The sequence below is a fragment of the Crinia signifera genome, chromosome 2 (genome assembly GCF_055691185.1).
Source record: "Crinia signifera chromosome 2, ASM5569118v1, whole genome shotgun sequence".
Taxonomy (NCBI): Eukaryota; Metazoa; Chordata; class Amphibia; order Anura; family Myobatrachidae; genus Crinia; species Crinia signifera.
The window spans coordinates 46,569,441-46,581,852 of record NC_139218.1 but is presented as its reverse complement, the minus strand read 5'-3'; the positions used below and the strand labels follow the sequence as shown (position 1 = coordinate 46,581,852).

At 44.8% G+C, this 12,412-nt stretch overlaps 1 protein-coding gene across 1 annotated transcript in view; it reads left to right on the top strand.

The window, feature by feature from the left end:
- CPOX (coproporphyrinogen oxidase) overlaps positions 1-12,412 on the top strand; it is a 16,203-nt gene extending 3,791 nt beyond the window's left edge. Inside the window, exons 3-7 of the mRNA XM_083171964.1 lie at positions 1,677-1,787; positions 3,044-3,185; positions 7,205-7,423; positions 9,515-9,619; positions 10,206-12,412. Of these exons, the coding sequence (XP_083028090.1) occupies positions 1,677-1,787; positions 3,044-3,185; positions 7,205-7,423; positions 9,515-9,619; positions 10,206-10,293 (665 nt within the window). The 3' untranslated portion in view covers positions 10,294-12,412. The remainder of the gene's footprint in view (positions 1-1,676; positions 1,788-3,043; positions 3,186-7,204; positions 7,424-9,514; positions 9,620-10,205) is intronic.

Here is a 12,412-nt window from a genome sequence, read left to right as displayed (position 1 = left end):
TGCATCTCCTGGTATGTAATCTAAAAGGCCATTTACAGCTCCAGTTCTATCAGTGGTTCAAGGCCAAAACGAGATAAGATTCCTTTATGATATGTGGAACTGTCTTTGAACTTTTACTACTACTGGTTTTTGCTTATAGACAGTTCCACACATCTCAGGCTCCCCCTAAAGGCCCCCATACACTAGCCGATTTTGGTCAGATTTCGGGCAGATCAGTCGGATCTGGCCGAAATCGGACCAAAATCGGCTAGTTTTGATGTCTCCTCAGATCCGATGCGCGGTCCCGTGCGCATCGGATCTGCGTCGGGTGGTCGGACCTGCTGCACGTCCGACCACCCGACTTGGGACCTAGTGGGGCGGCGCAGCGGTGGAGGGAGCAGGGAGGGCTGGGGACGCTGCGGGGGACACAGGCGGCATAGAGCCGGGCAGGGGGATCCGGGAGCTGTCAGTACTGAATTAAAAAAAAGCCCATACAATGAATGGGCGGCCTGTGATTGGCTGAGCGCTCTCTCAGCCAGTCAGCAATTGGCTGAGAGAGCGCTCAGCCAATCACAGGCTGCCCGTTCATTGTATAGGCTTTTTTTTCTAGCGCTGACAGCTCCCGGCTCCCTCTGCCCGGCTCTATGCCGCCTGTGTCCCCCGCAGCGTCCCCAGCCCCCCCTGCTCCCACCAGCAGCCCTGCTCTGCAGCCCCAACCCCCCCGCTCCCCGGGTTTTTTACATGTGATAAATCAAGACGATTTATCACATGTAAAAAATGGCACATCAAATCAAGCTCCCCAGGGGAGCAGCCGGGGATGCTCAGGTGGAAGTCGGGGGAGACTTGTCCTAAGGACAAGTCGCCCTAGTGTATGGGGGCCTTTACATGTTTTCTCTTTGCAATCATAGTTACTAGGATGTAAAAGGATCACTGTGGGGGTTATTTTGGTTCACTCTTTCTGACCAGTTCCTTCTAAATAAAACCATGTGCACTGCAGGTGGGGCAGATGTTACTTGTGCAGATTGAATTAGATTTGGGTGGGGTTTTACTTCAAAACGAGTTTTATTTTGCAGTGTAAAAATAAAACAGTCAGAATTTTCCCTGCACAGAAACAAAATAACTCACCCAAATCGAATGTTCTCTGCACATTTTACATCTGCCCCCCTGCAGTGCACATAGTTTTGTCCATCTAAGGAGGAATTTGTCAGAAAGAGTGAACCAAAATAACCCCCTATGTGTGGGACACTCAACATTAGTCATTTATACTGATTTATCAGTTATACGATCATCCACATTTGAAAATAGTGATTGCTCAGTATGTGTAACAATGACATTGTAAAGCGTAACGGAATATGCTGCGCTATATAATAAACTGAAAATAAATGACATCACTGTCTGTAGGGAGTGATTATAATTCAGCAGTATACATCTTGATGGTTCTGTGATGCCAAGGGGGTAGTGAGTGGGGTATGTACAAAAAAAACAACAATGTAGAAAATTCATTAATTTATTGCTAATGCCATTTAGTAACTGAGAGCAAATATTTAATTGGTTTGGGTGAGACTTGCTTCTTCCCTTTACACAGGATAAATTTCCCTAAATGTGACCGACAATGAATTCCACAGATGTTTTTGGGATACTTTTTAGTGCGTTATTTTGTTGTTCTATAATTAAATGACATTATTTTACCTTTTAAGGAAAACTGCCATTTTGTGCCATGGGAGTCAGTTCCGTAATCCATCCGAAGAATCCGCATGTTCCCACAATCCACTTCAACTACAGATACTTTGAAATTGAGGAAGCGGATGGTAAGGGCAGGAAGCGCTATACAGTATTTCATTGTCTATGAAAGATTATACCTTAGCAATTGGGCAATTAACCCCTTGAGTGGTGGGTTTTGCTGGGGCAGGAGTCCAGGACAAATCTACCAGGGCAGGTTTGTCCTGCCCCAGCAAAGCCCACCACCGAATGTAGGAAGGGCCCCCTCCCTCACCTCCGCTGCCCCAGCCGCCAGTCAAAGTCAGCATTGGCCACAGGCGGCAGGCTGGGGGATGTTCGCAGTGGCTCGGGAAGACTCGGGGCCTGAACTCCTGCTCCCGGTTCCCCCTGAGCCGCCCCGAACATCCCCGAGCCATCACTGCTGTAAATGATGAATGGCGGCAGGGGAGCTCCGTCATACAATTGCCGGAGCGGAGGAGGGCCCTAGAGGTAGTGCGCCAGTGGTGCTCCGCTGTTGGCACCACTGGCACGCACCTACTGCATAGTGGTATGCCTGCAATTTTTCCGGGATAGCCCGCAGCAGCATGAGATATATAAAAATTGAGGTTTATATTTATTATTTTAATAACAGTTTCTTATATAGCGCACACAGATTCCGCAGCGCTTTACAGAGAATATTTGAACATTCACATCTGTCCCTGCCCCAGTGGAGCTTACAATCTATATTCCCTACCACATGTACATGCACACAGACATTCTAGGGTTAATTTTGTTGGGAGCCAATTAACCTACCAGTATATTTTGGATTGTGGGAGGAAACCAGAGTACCCGGAGGAAACCCACGCAAGTATGGGGAGAATATACAAACTCTGCACAGTTAGGGCTATGGTGGGAATCAAACCTATGAGCTCAGTGCTGTGAGGCAGTAATGCTAACCACTACACCATCCGTACTGCCCCAAATTAACGCATATGTTAAGTCTTTCGCTCATCAGTATAAGAGTAATACTATTTATGAATGAAAACACTAACTGTTCTAGTTGCAGGCCCTTCTTTGCATGCTGTAAAGGCCCCCATACATCACAGATCTATTTGGGCAATGACCTGACCCCCAATGCCCAGGTCCGAGAATTAGAAATTTTAAACATGTTTTAAAAATCCTTATTTCCCGATTCTGACCAGACAAATCCTTAACTTCCCAGTTGGATTATCACTGGCCTCCTGTCAGGGGATGATCATTGGTGCTGGTTATGGTAGTGTGTTTCAATAGGAGAAGAATAAAATGAGTAGGGAGTTTAATGTCTCGCAATTAACTGTATATAATGTCAGTTTCTCTCTTGCCCAAGGCAGCAAGCAGTGGTGGTTCGGTGGCGGGACAGACCTCACCCCAACATACCTGAACCAAGAAGATGTTGTGCATTTCCACCAGACCCTGAAGGAAGCCTGTGATAAACACAGTACTGGCTTCTATCCCCAGTTCAAGAAGTGGTAGGTGTCACACAATCATTGAGTCTGCCTCACAACAAGGAAATCATTACATGGTTACATTTGACATAAGAGGACAATGTAAGAAATGATCTACTAACTCATCAGCTAGAACAATGAGCAGTTATTTGTGTACAATAATAATGCACATATTGTCATTCTGTCTGTGTGATGGCTGTAGACCTGATTCATAATGTATTTGCATTTATATCTTAAAACTAAGGGTGAATAGTATTATGGCAGAACATTTACACTAATTAAATGTGAAAGGTCTAGTAAGTTTATCTCCTTGTTACAGTGATGGCCACATTGTAATTGCGCTTAGTCAGCTGTGGGAGATAAAGCAACTCTGTATAACAGACACACTGGTCTCACAAGATAAAGCAGGTGGGGTGGTATAGTGTGCAACACGTGGTATCTGGGAGTCGTCCTCTATAGAACACTCAGCCTTTCCTGCTTACTGTGTGACTTTTTAACGGAATTTAGCCACACACACACACACACACACACACACCAGGAACCTATCTAGCCACATCTCAATGTGGGAAGTAGGGTTTATTGAGTAATACATGACATTACTATCAGGCACGTTCCAAAGGAGGGAAGTCCTCGCTGCATGCTTCAGTGATATCAATAGCTCCTTGTTAACTGGGAGACTACATTTTGGTGGTTATTCTGGTTCACTCATAAAGGCAAATTCACTCTCTAATGGGCAAAAACGTGTGCACTGCAGGTAGGGTAGATGTAACATGAGCAGAGAGAGCTGGATATGGGTGTTATGTTCTATTGTTTCTGTGCAGGGTAAATACTGTCTGTTTTATTTTTACACTGCCATATTGATATCAGTTTGAAGTACATCTCCCACCCAAATCTAAAGGCCCCCATACATTAGGCCGACTTGTCCTAGGGACAAGTCGGACCCAATTTACCTGCGAGCCGCCCGGCAGCTCCCCGGGAGGCTCACATACAATTTGGCACTTGATGTGCCATTTTTACATGGGATAAATCGCATGCGATTTATCCCATGTAAAAAAAAACCCGGGGAGCTGCAGGGCGGTGAGCAGTAGTGGGGGCGGGCAGCGGTGGTGGGGGCGGGCAGCGGGGACGGGCGGCGTTTGCGGTGAGCGCAGTGTACTTACACATAGCAGCAGCGGCGGGTACGGGACGCGCAGTGGCGGCTATTATATTTTTAAAATACTTGTCAAATGACCGGCCTCTCTCTGATTGGCTGAGAGCTCAATCAGAGAGCGGCCGGTCATTTGACAAGTATTTTAAAAATATAATAGCCGCCACTGCGCGTCCCGTCCCCGCCGCTGCTGCTATGTGTGAGTACACTGCGCTCACCGCACACGCCGCCCGTCCCCACCGCCGCTGCCCGCCCCCACCACTGCTGCCGCTGGCCGCCCCCACCACCGCTGCTGCTGGCCGCCCCCACTACTCCCCCGGTGTCTGTATGCATATGCCTGTCAGGTGGCAGGCATATGCATACAGGGAGGTCGGACGTGATCGTATGTACAGACCGTCCGACCTCCCTGATCCGGTCCGATGCGCACGGGACCGCGCATCGGATAGGATCAAATGTCACATACCTACGATTTTGGGCCGATTTCATCCGATTATGGGCACAAAGTGCCGAAATCGGATGAAATCGTCCCAAAATCGCATAGTGTATGGGGGCCTTAATTCTCTCTCTGCACATATTAAATCAGCCCCTAATTAGAGAGAATCTCAAGAGCAAAGTGCCAGTGAATGATTATATTAACTGTAGTTTATCTACTTAAACCTATACTTATTACTCCCAGTAATGCAACATTACAATTGCACAATCTCCAGCCTGAGCTATGCTCCTGCCCACTACTAATTTGATTGTAATATGTCATGAGCACAGCCATCTCTAGCATTTGTTTTTTTCTTCTTTACTGCTGCATTTATTATTTACCTTGCATGTCCCAGTTTTATATTTGTCTATTTTCACTATTGCTCGGTGCTGCAGGGTAAAAATTAACAAAACCAAGCAATGAGCCAGATGTATCAAGCTTCAAAAAATGAGAAAATGGAGAGTGATAAACAACCAGTCAATCACGTCATGTTAAACGCTGGGTTTGAAAAATGAAAGCTAGGAGCTGATTGGTTGGCGGTTTATCACTCTCCATTTTATCACTTTTTAAAGCATGATACATCTGTCCCAATGTGTGGAAGCATTCCACAGATCATTGTACAGTATATGTTAGTGTAGGGGGTTGTGTGGTTGGGTAAATTTACTGAAGTGTGAGTTTTCAGAAATGAGATGTTGCCCATAGCAACCAATTCAATTCTAGCTACTGTATTATGTTCTACCAGGTGTTGGATAAATGATTAGTTGAATATGGTTGCTATAGGCAACAGCTCTTGCATCTAAGAACTCACATTTTAGTAAATATATACCCCTTAGTACTGGTGACTATTACTTAATCATTCAACATGATTGCCTTTATATGGGTAGTTTTTACCGGTGTCTATTGTTCATACAAAAAAAAAAAACATTCCGTACACGAGTCGCGAGAATAACCAAACCTGCTGTGTATTTGGGCCAATCAGATAAGTCTTGCAATGGGGTTAGGTGGTATGAGTGTGCACTATTAATTGTGACATCACAATGCCAATGCAGCCCTCTGCTGACCAAAAACACCCACTCTTTTTGGATTTCAAGAGACAGAAAAATGGTCTGCAGAAGTGGCACATAGGACTCACAGTGGATATGTATAAGAAATCTGGACCCGTTTTAGGGAATATATTTACCAGATAAAAAACTTTATTGACATTCAAATAACACACATAAAGCATACCTCCCAACTTTGGAGGAGTCGGATGCGGGACGGAGCTGCTGCGCGCCGCAGGCGCTTCAAAATTTTTGGGGCGTGGCCTATACTCGCGGCTCTCCCGCGAGGCCACGCCCCCATTTTGCCGCTATGGGGGCATGACCCAGTGGCTCTGTGAGCCTCTAGCCATGCCCCCAGCCCCCTGGCTACGGGAATAGACGCTGTGCGCATGCGCACAGCGTTTATTCCCCGCTGCTTATCAGCCTACAGGGGGGACTCCCAACAGCCCCCCCTCACCGCGGGACACTGCCAGCCGCGGGAGGGACAGCGGTACAGGCCCTGATAATCGGGACTGTCCCGCTGAAATCGGGACTGTCGGGAGGTATGATAAAGTGCAAGTGCAAAAACAAAGGTACAGCAGGTACAACGACATGCATATATATAATGACGGGGGTATTTCAATGCTTATCTCCCCATATGTGGGGGGTGCGGTGGGCTAGGTGCTCAAAGATGGTGGGTCCCGGGTAGCAGTATAGTGTTGGCATCATGCTGACGGGAGGACACCATACTATCACATTTATCCAAGCCTGTGCGGTGGTGCACTATACTGCTTCCCGGGACCCACCATCTTTGAGCACCTAGCCCACCACACCCCCCACATATGGGGAGATAAGCGTTGAAATACCCCCGTCCTTATATATAAGCATGTCATTGTACCTGCTGTACCTTTGTTTTTGCACTTTATTGACATTAAAATAACACGTAAGTTTTTTATCTGGTAGATATATTCGGGTCCAGATTTCTTATACATCAACTGTGAGTCCTATGCGCCACTTCTGCAGACCATTTTTCTGTCTCTTGCCATTCAGAACAGTGTTTCCTTGTGGTTTTTCCAATATACCCCACAATGTATTAAGTATGGAAAGTTTGATTAAGCCCTAAAGAAGCATGGAGATGAGTTCTATTTTTTTGTTTGTTTTGTGTGTTTCTTCAGTTTTTGTGTTTGTATCTTCTTGTAGTGTGTGTGTGTGTGTGTGTGTGTGTGTTTTTTTTTCTGGGAGGGGGGTTAAAACATATGCACAGGGTTCGGATAATCCCAAATAAGAATGTTCTTGTAGTGGGTTAGTGCATCTGAAGATTCTGCAATTGGTAGGGATGATAGTCTTCTATAATATAACTGCTTTCTCCCCCACTCTGTTTTATGTATTGGTAATATCTTTGTAGGTGTGATGACTACTTTTTCATTAAGCACCGTGGAGAACGGAGAGGAGTTGGGGGCATATTCTTTGATGACCTGGACTCCCCATCGAAAGACGAGTTGTTCCAGTTTGTGCAGAGCTGTGCCAAGGCCGTAGTGCCATGTTATATCCCTATAGTGAATAAGCACAAGAATGATCCCTTTACCCCAGAGGAAAAACTGTGGCAGCAGCTCAGAAGAGGACGGTAAGGAACTGTACATTATGATGCTGAACGTAACTTCAAAACACTATAAGCAGCTTAATTATCAAACCTGGATAGGAGTTTCGAAAATAATTTGGAGCTGTATAAATCATTTCTCAGTCCGGCCACAGACAAAAAATCATAGTAAATAAATTTTGATTTTAAATCATGTGATATGAATCAAAATGCAGCCGTTGTGTTTAGCAGAGATTAATTTGCTGCAGTATTTCTTGCATATCAAACTTCACAGTGGAACAGGTGGTTTTTGCAGAGGAGCAACATTCCGAAGAAAGATGAATTCCGCATGTGCCTTGCCATTTCTTTGAATGTCAAACCATATTTCAGAATTACAGTTGGGACAGCAAAGAGGAACTTGGTGCATAACACTTAAAGCCAAATTCCACTGAAGAAAGGTGTCAAATTCTCTGCAGAAAAAGGGGGATTATTCTGGTTCACTCATCTGGGCAAATTCCTTCTCAAATGGACAAAACCATGTGCACTGCAGGTGGGGTAGATATTACTTGTGCAGAGACAGTTAGATTTTGGGTGGGGTTTTACGTCAAAGTGAGATCTATATTGCAGTGTAAAAATAAAGCAGTCAGTATTCACCCGGCACAGAAACAAAATAACTCAACAAAATCTAATTCTCTCTGCACATGTTTCATCTGCCCCACCTGCAGTGCACATGGTTTTGTCCATCTAAGAAGGAATTTGCCAGAAGGAGTGAACCAGAATAATCCCCAATGTCTTTATTCCGTGAAACCGTTCTGACTGTTTTGTTTCTTCTCTGTTATGAATATTCCTTATGTTACAGAATAGTTTACACCATGTGAACACTGGGTGGCGCTCATGTACTCTTCCAGTGGACTATTTCTGATAATGTTCTGTTATGTCTGTAAAAAGGAGATTCTAGGAAACCCCTGACTACTCCTAAAACTTCATATTATCTGTAAAAGTACAACTCTTATAGGTGTGACTCATTATAGGTGAGATGCACTAAGACTTGAAAAGTGATAAAGTGGAGAGTGATAAATCAACAACCAATTAGCTCCTGTCATTTTTCAAGCACAGTCTGTAACATAGCAGTTAGTAGCTGATTGGCTGGTGGTTTAGCACTCTCTGTTTCATCACTTTTCAAGCTTGGTACATCTGGCCCTTTGTCTTATATGCATATTTAAGTAGTTCTTTTTTGAGTAAGCCAATGGAACAAATGCAAAGCTTGTCCTCATGTATTTATACACTATGAATCTGCTCCCATAATAATGCATTTATAATATTTTTATTTGTGTGTTTGCCATATTGTATGGCATGCGATGCGATTTTCCTATATAATTTATTCACTGCTCTGTGTCAGTGAATCCATTAAAAAGATAGGATGCGATAAAAAATCGCATCGCATGCCATTATTGTATGGCATGCGATGCATGAGATATAGGTTCTGATGGAACCTATAATAATGCCAGTTAATGGCCTATAGCATGAAATGACATATCATATCATTTATTTTGGTCCCCCACTATCCACGTCATCCCAAAGCGTGGCGAGGGGCGGTGGTACGCATCCGACCGACCTTTTCATACCCCCACTATCCACGTCGGCGTGGAGTTGACTTTTTATATAGTGTGGCGAGCGCACGCGTAATACATGTAACATAATACGCATCTGCTCGCCACGCTTCAGGCTCGCTGCGCTCGCCAGACTATATAAAATCAACTCTCCGCCAACGTGGATAGTGGGGGTATGAAAGGTCGGACGGACGCGTTCCGCCGCCCCTAGCGGGGCTCACCACGCTTCGGGATCACGTCGATACTGGGGGGGCCTTAAAAAATGACATATGTCATTTAATGGTATACTACATTAAATGCCATTATAAGCGTCAAAAATCGTACGGCATGCGATGCGATTTTACTACATTTGCGTACGTGGTAAAATCGGGCGCCATGATAATACACAAGTTCCGAAGAATCTTTTGCATTTGCCTCAAATTTTTTATCAACAATGTTTCCACGGCACTGCTTCTGATAGTGGTTTGTGCTGTGGCAGTAACTGGTGAAGATAGTCATATTGTATCTTACCTGTACATTTCAATTTTAGGTACGTGGAGTTCAACCTTGTTTATGACAGAGGAACCAAATTTGGCCTTGCAACTTCTGGCTCCAGGATAGAGAGTATTCTTATGTCCCTGCCGCTGACTGCCAGGTATGTGGCTGCACAGAAGATTTAGGTTCACCACCATTAAAAGGCATGTCAATGGGGTTTAGCACCATCAATAAAAGGCTTGCCAATGGGTAGTAGCACATCCTTAAAAGGCGTGTCAATGGGTTCTAGCACCATAAATAAAATGCATGTCAATGGGTAGTAGCACCACCATTAAAAGGCGTGTCAATGGGTTCTAGCACTATCCTTAAAAGGCGTGTCAATGAGTTTTAGCTCCATCAATAAAAGGCATGCCAATGGGTGGTAGCACCATCCTTAAAAGGCGTGTCAATGGGTTCTCTAGCACCATCCTTAAGGCATGTCAATGGGTTCTCTAGGACCATCATTAAAATACATGTCATCACCATCATTAAAAGGTAAATGGGTTCTAGCAGCACCATACTGACATGCAATTTCACTGGTCAATACTACTCACGTGCCCACATTGCACATGTCTAAACTATGCGCTATGAGGAGAGCATGCCTAGTATGGCACAGGAATAGGTTTTTGTTATAGATAACCATTTACTGTATCTGCAGGCTGCTTCCTGCACATTTAATAACGTGAGTCTTGTGACTGTTTCCTCAGATGGGAGTACATGCATATCCCCCCTCCAGAGTCTCGGGAGGCAGAGATTCTCCATGTTCTACGGGAGCCCCAGGACTGGGTACACTGATTACCTCAGGCTTCATACCTGATGTCCTAATACAGGGTGACCTCACATCTCCTGTCCTGTTCCATGTGCCTTATATGTTTATGCTGCTGGATGCCCCAGGCCTAGGAATCCTGCCTGACCCACCCTTGTGTGCCTCCTCTGCAATCCTGATCACTTGTCATTGGGTCATCTGCTGGCCGTGTCACTGGCGTATATTTTATATATACATACATTTAATTATAGACTAAATTAATTATTGCGCTGATGGACAAGAGGATAAACTCAGTGCTTCTATTGAGCATTCTTTGCTCCTGTGTGACAGATGGCCTGTTTGGGATGCAGGGTCTATGACCGGGTATGGAAATGTAGAAAATACTGCTAAGACACAACTAAATGGTAATAATAAAGTATTAAAATACATACTGGACTTTTCCCTATACAATAACAACTCCTATGTAGAGTATAATACAAGGAATCAGGCATCCAGTTTTTTTTAAATGAATCTGAATGCCGGGGTTAATCACCCCTAATCTATCCAGACTGGTCCCATTATAACACAATCTGTACTCCGATGCGCTGTTCATCAAAATTTAAACTGTCCCATATTATCTACAATAAAACACCAGCTACATCCGAGACCTGCGGTCAGAATACAGCACCAGGGCATCCCAACTGACAGAAGCCAGACACTAAACCATGGGTCTTCAAACTGTGGCCCTCCAGATGTTGTGGAACTACATGTCCCAGCATGCCCTGACAGTTTTGGCATGCTCTTATAGGAAAAAATGTGGCAATGCATGTTGGAACATGTAGTTTCACAACATCTGGAGGGCCACAGTTTGAAGACCCATGCACTAAACTATCCCAAATCCTAACCCTGAAACTGGGTACACCATATATGATGTGTACCCAGCACCGCATTGCCAGCTGATGGAGCATGGCCCTCACTAGGGATGTCTTCCATCGGTCCTGCATGCAGAGCCAGTGGAGGATGATGCTGACGATGGCGCACAGGAGCGCCCATTGTTGGCAATATATATCGGGTACACACTAGATAATTTGTCCCATATGTGACTCCAATCCGCCAGATCTTACAACATTGTCTAGTGTGTACACAGATTAACCTTCACTTGCCGCAGCCGAACCCTAAACCTCCCCGGCATACTTATGTATGCGATTATGACTGGCTGGATTCTGGCGTCGGCATTGTGACCACCGACTTCTCCTCTGTCGGGATGCCTCTAAGTCTCCCTAAGCTTCATAGACCTGACCCCTCCTCACAGCTGCGTTTACGACCTGATTCATAGTTGTAGGCAGTGCCAGTACTTTCTTGGGGATGGATCATTAGGTCGACATGCATGAAGGTCAACATGGGTTAGGTGTACATGGGGGTTTTCACTTTTTTTTTACCTCAATGTCGACATGGACACTAAAAAAGTGCACCGCGTCCCCTCTCAAAGCTTGCTGCGCTCGCCATGTTTCCAGCACGGTGCCTCACTACTATTTTATTCTACTGCCGCGCCCAAGTGGATGGTAGGACATGAAATACCGCCTGTCGGCACATGTTGGCTGAAAAATAAGTGGAAAACCCCATGTCGACCTTTTGACTGTTGACCTCATGCTTGTGTCAACCCTATCGACCTAACCCATGTCGCCCTTTAGTGGTCGACCTAATCTTTGTAGTCCATTGATTATGATCTAACTGGGCATGTATCGTGGTCACGCTGTGCACACATCGCGTCCATTACTTTAGCCACTCTGTGAGGATTCATTCACCAAGTGATTGACAGGAAAGGACAGTCTGGGTAGATAATGTATAGCGGCAGAATACATGCAGGCAGCCCTCTGTCTGCGATCCTGTACACTATAAACACAAATAGAGAATGTGATTTTGTTGTTCTGAGTCCTGTGCTTTCCTTCTATGCAATAACGTATTCAGCTGCATTGTACCCATATATGAGCTGATTAATTACAGAGAAGGGGTTGTTACTTGATATAATATTTCATCTGCTACTTTGGTCCGTATTAGATCTCAAAATGTGAAGATACCAAATAGATTTTATACTTTTGTATTTATTTTAATTCAGAATGTACGACAGCTGCAATGTTCAAATTAAATATTTTCATGATAAATCAAACT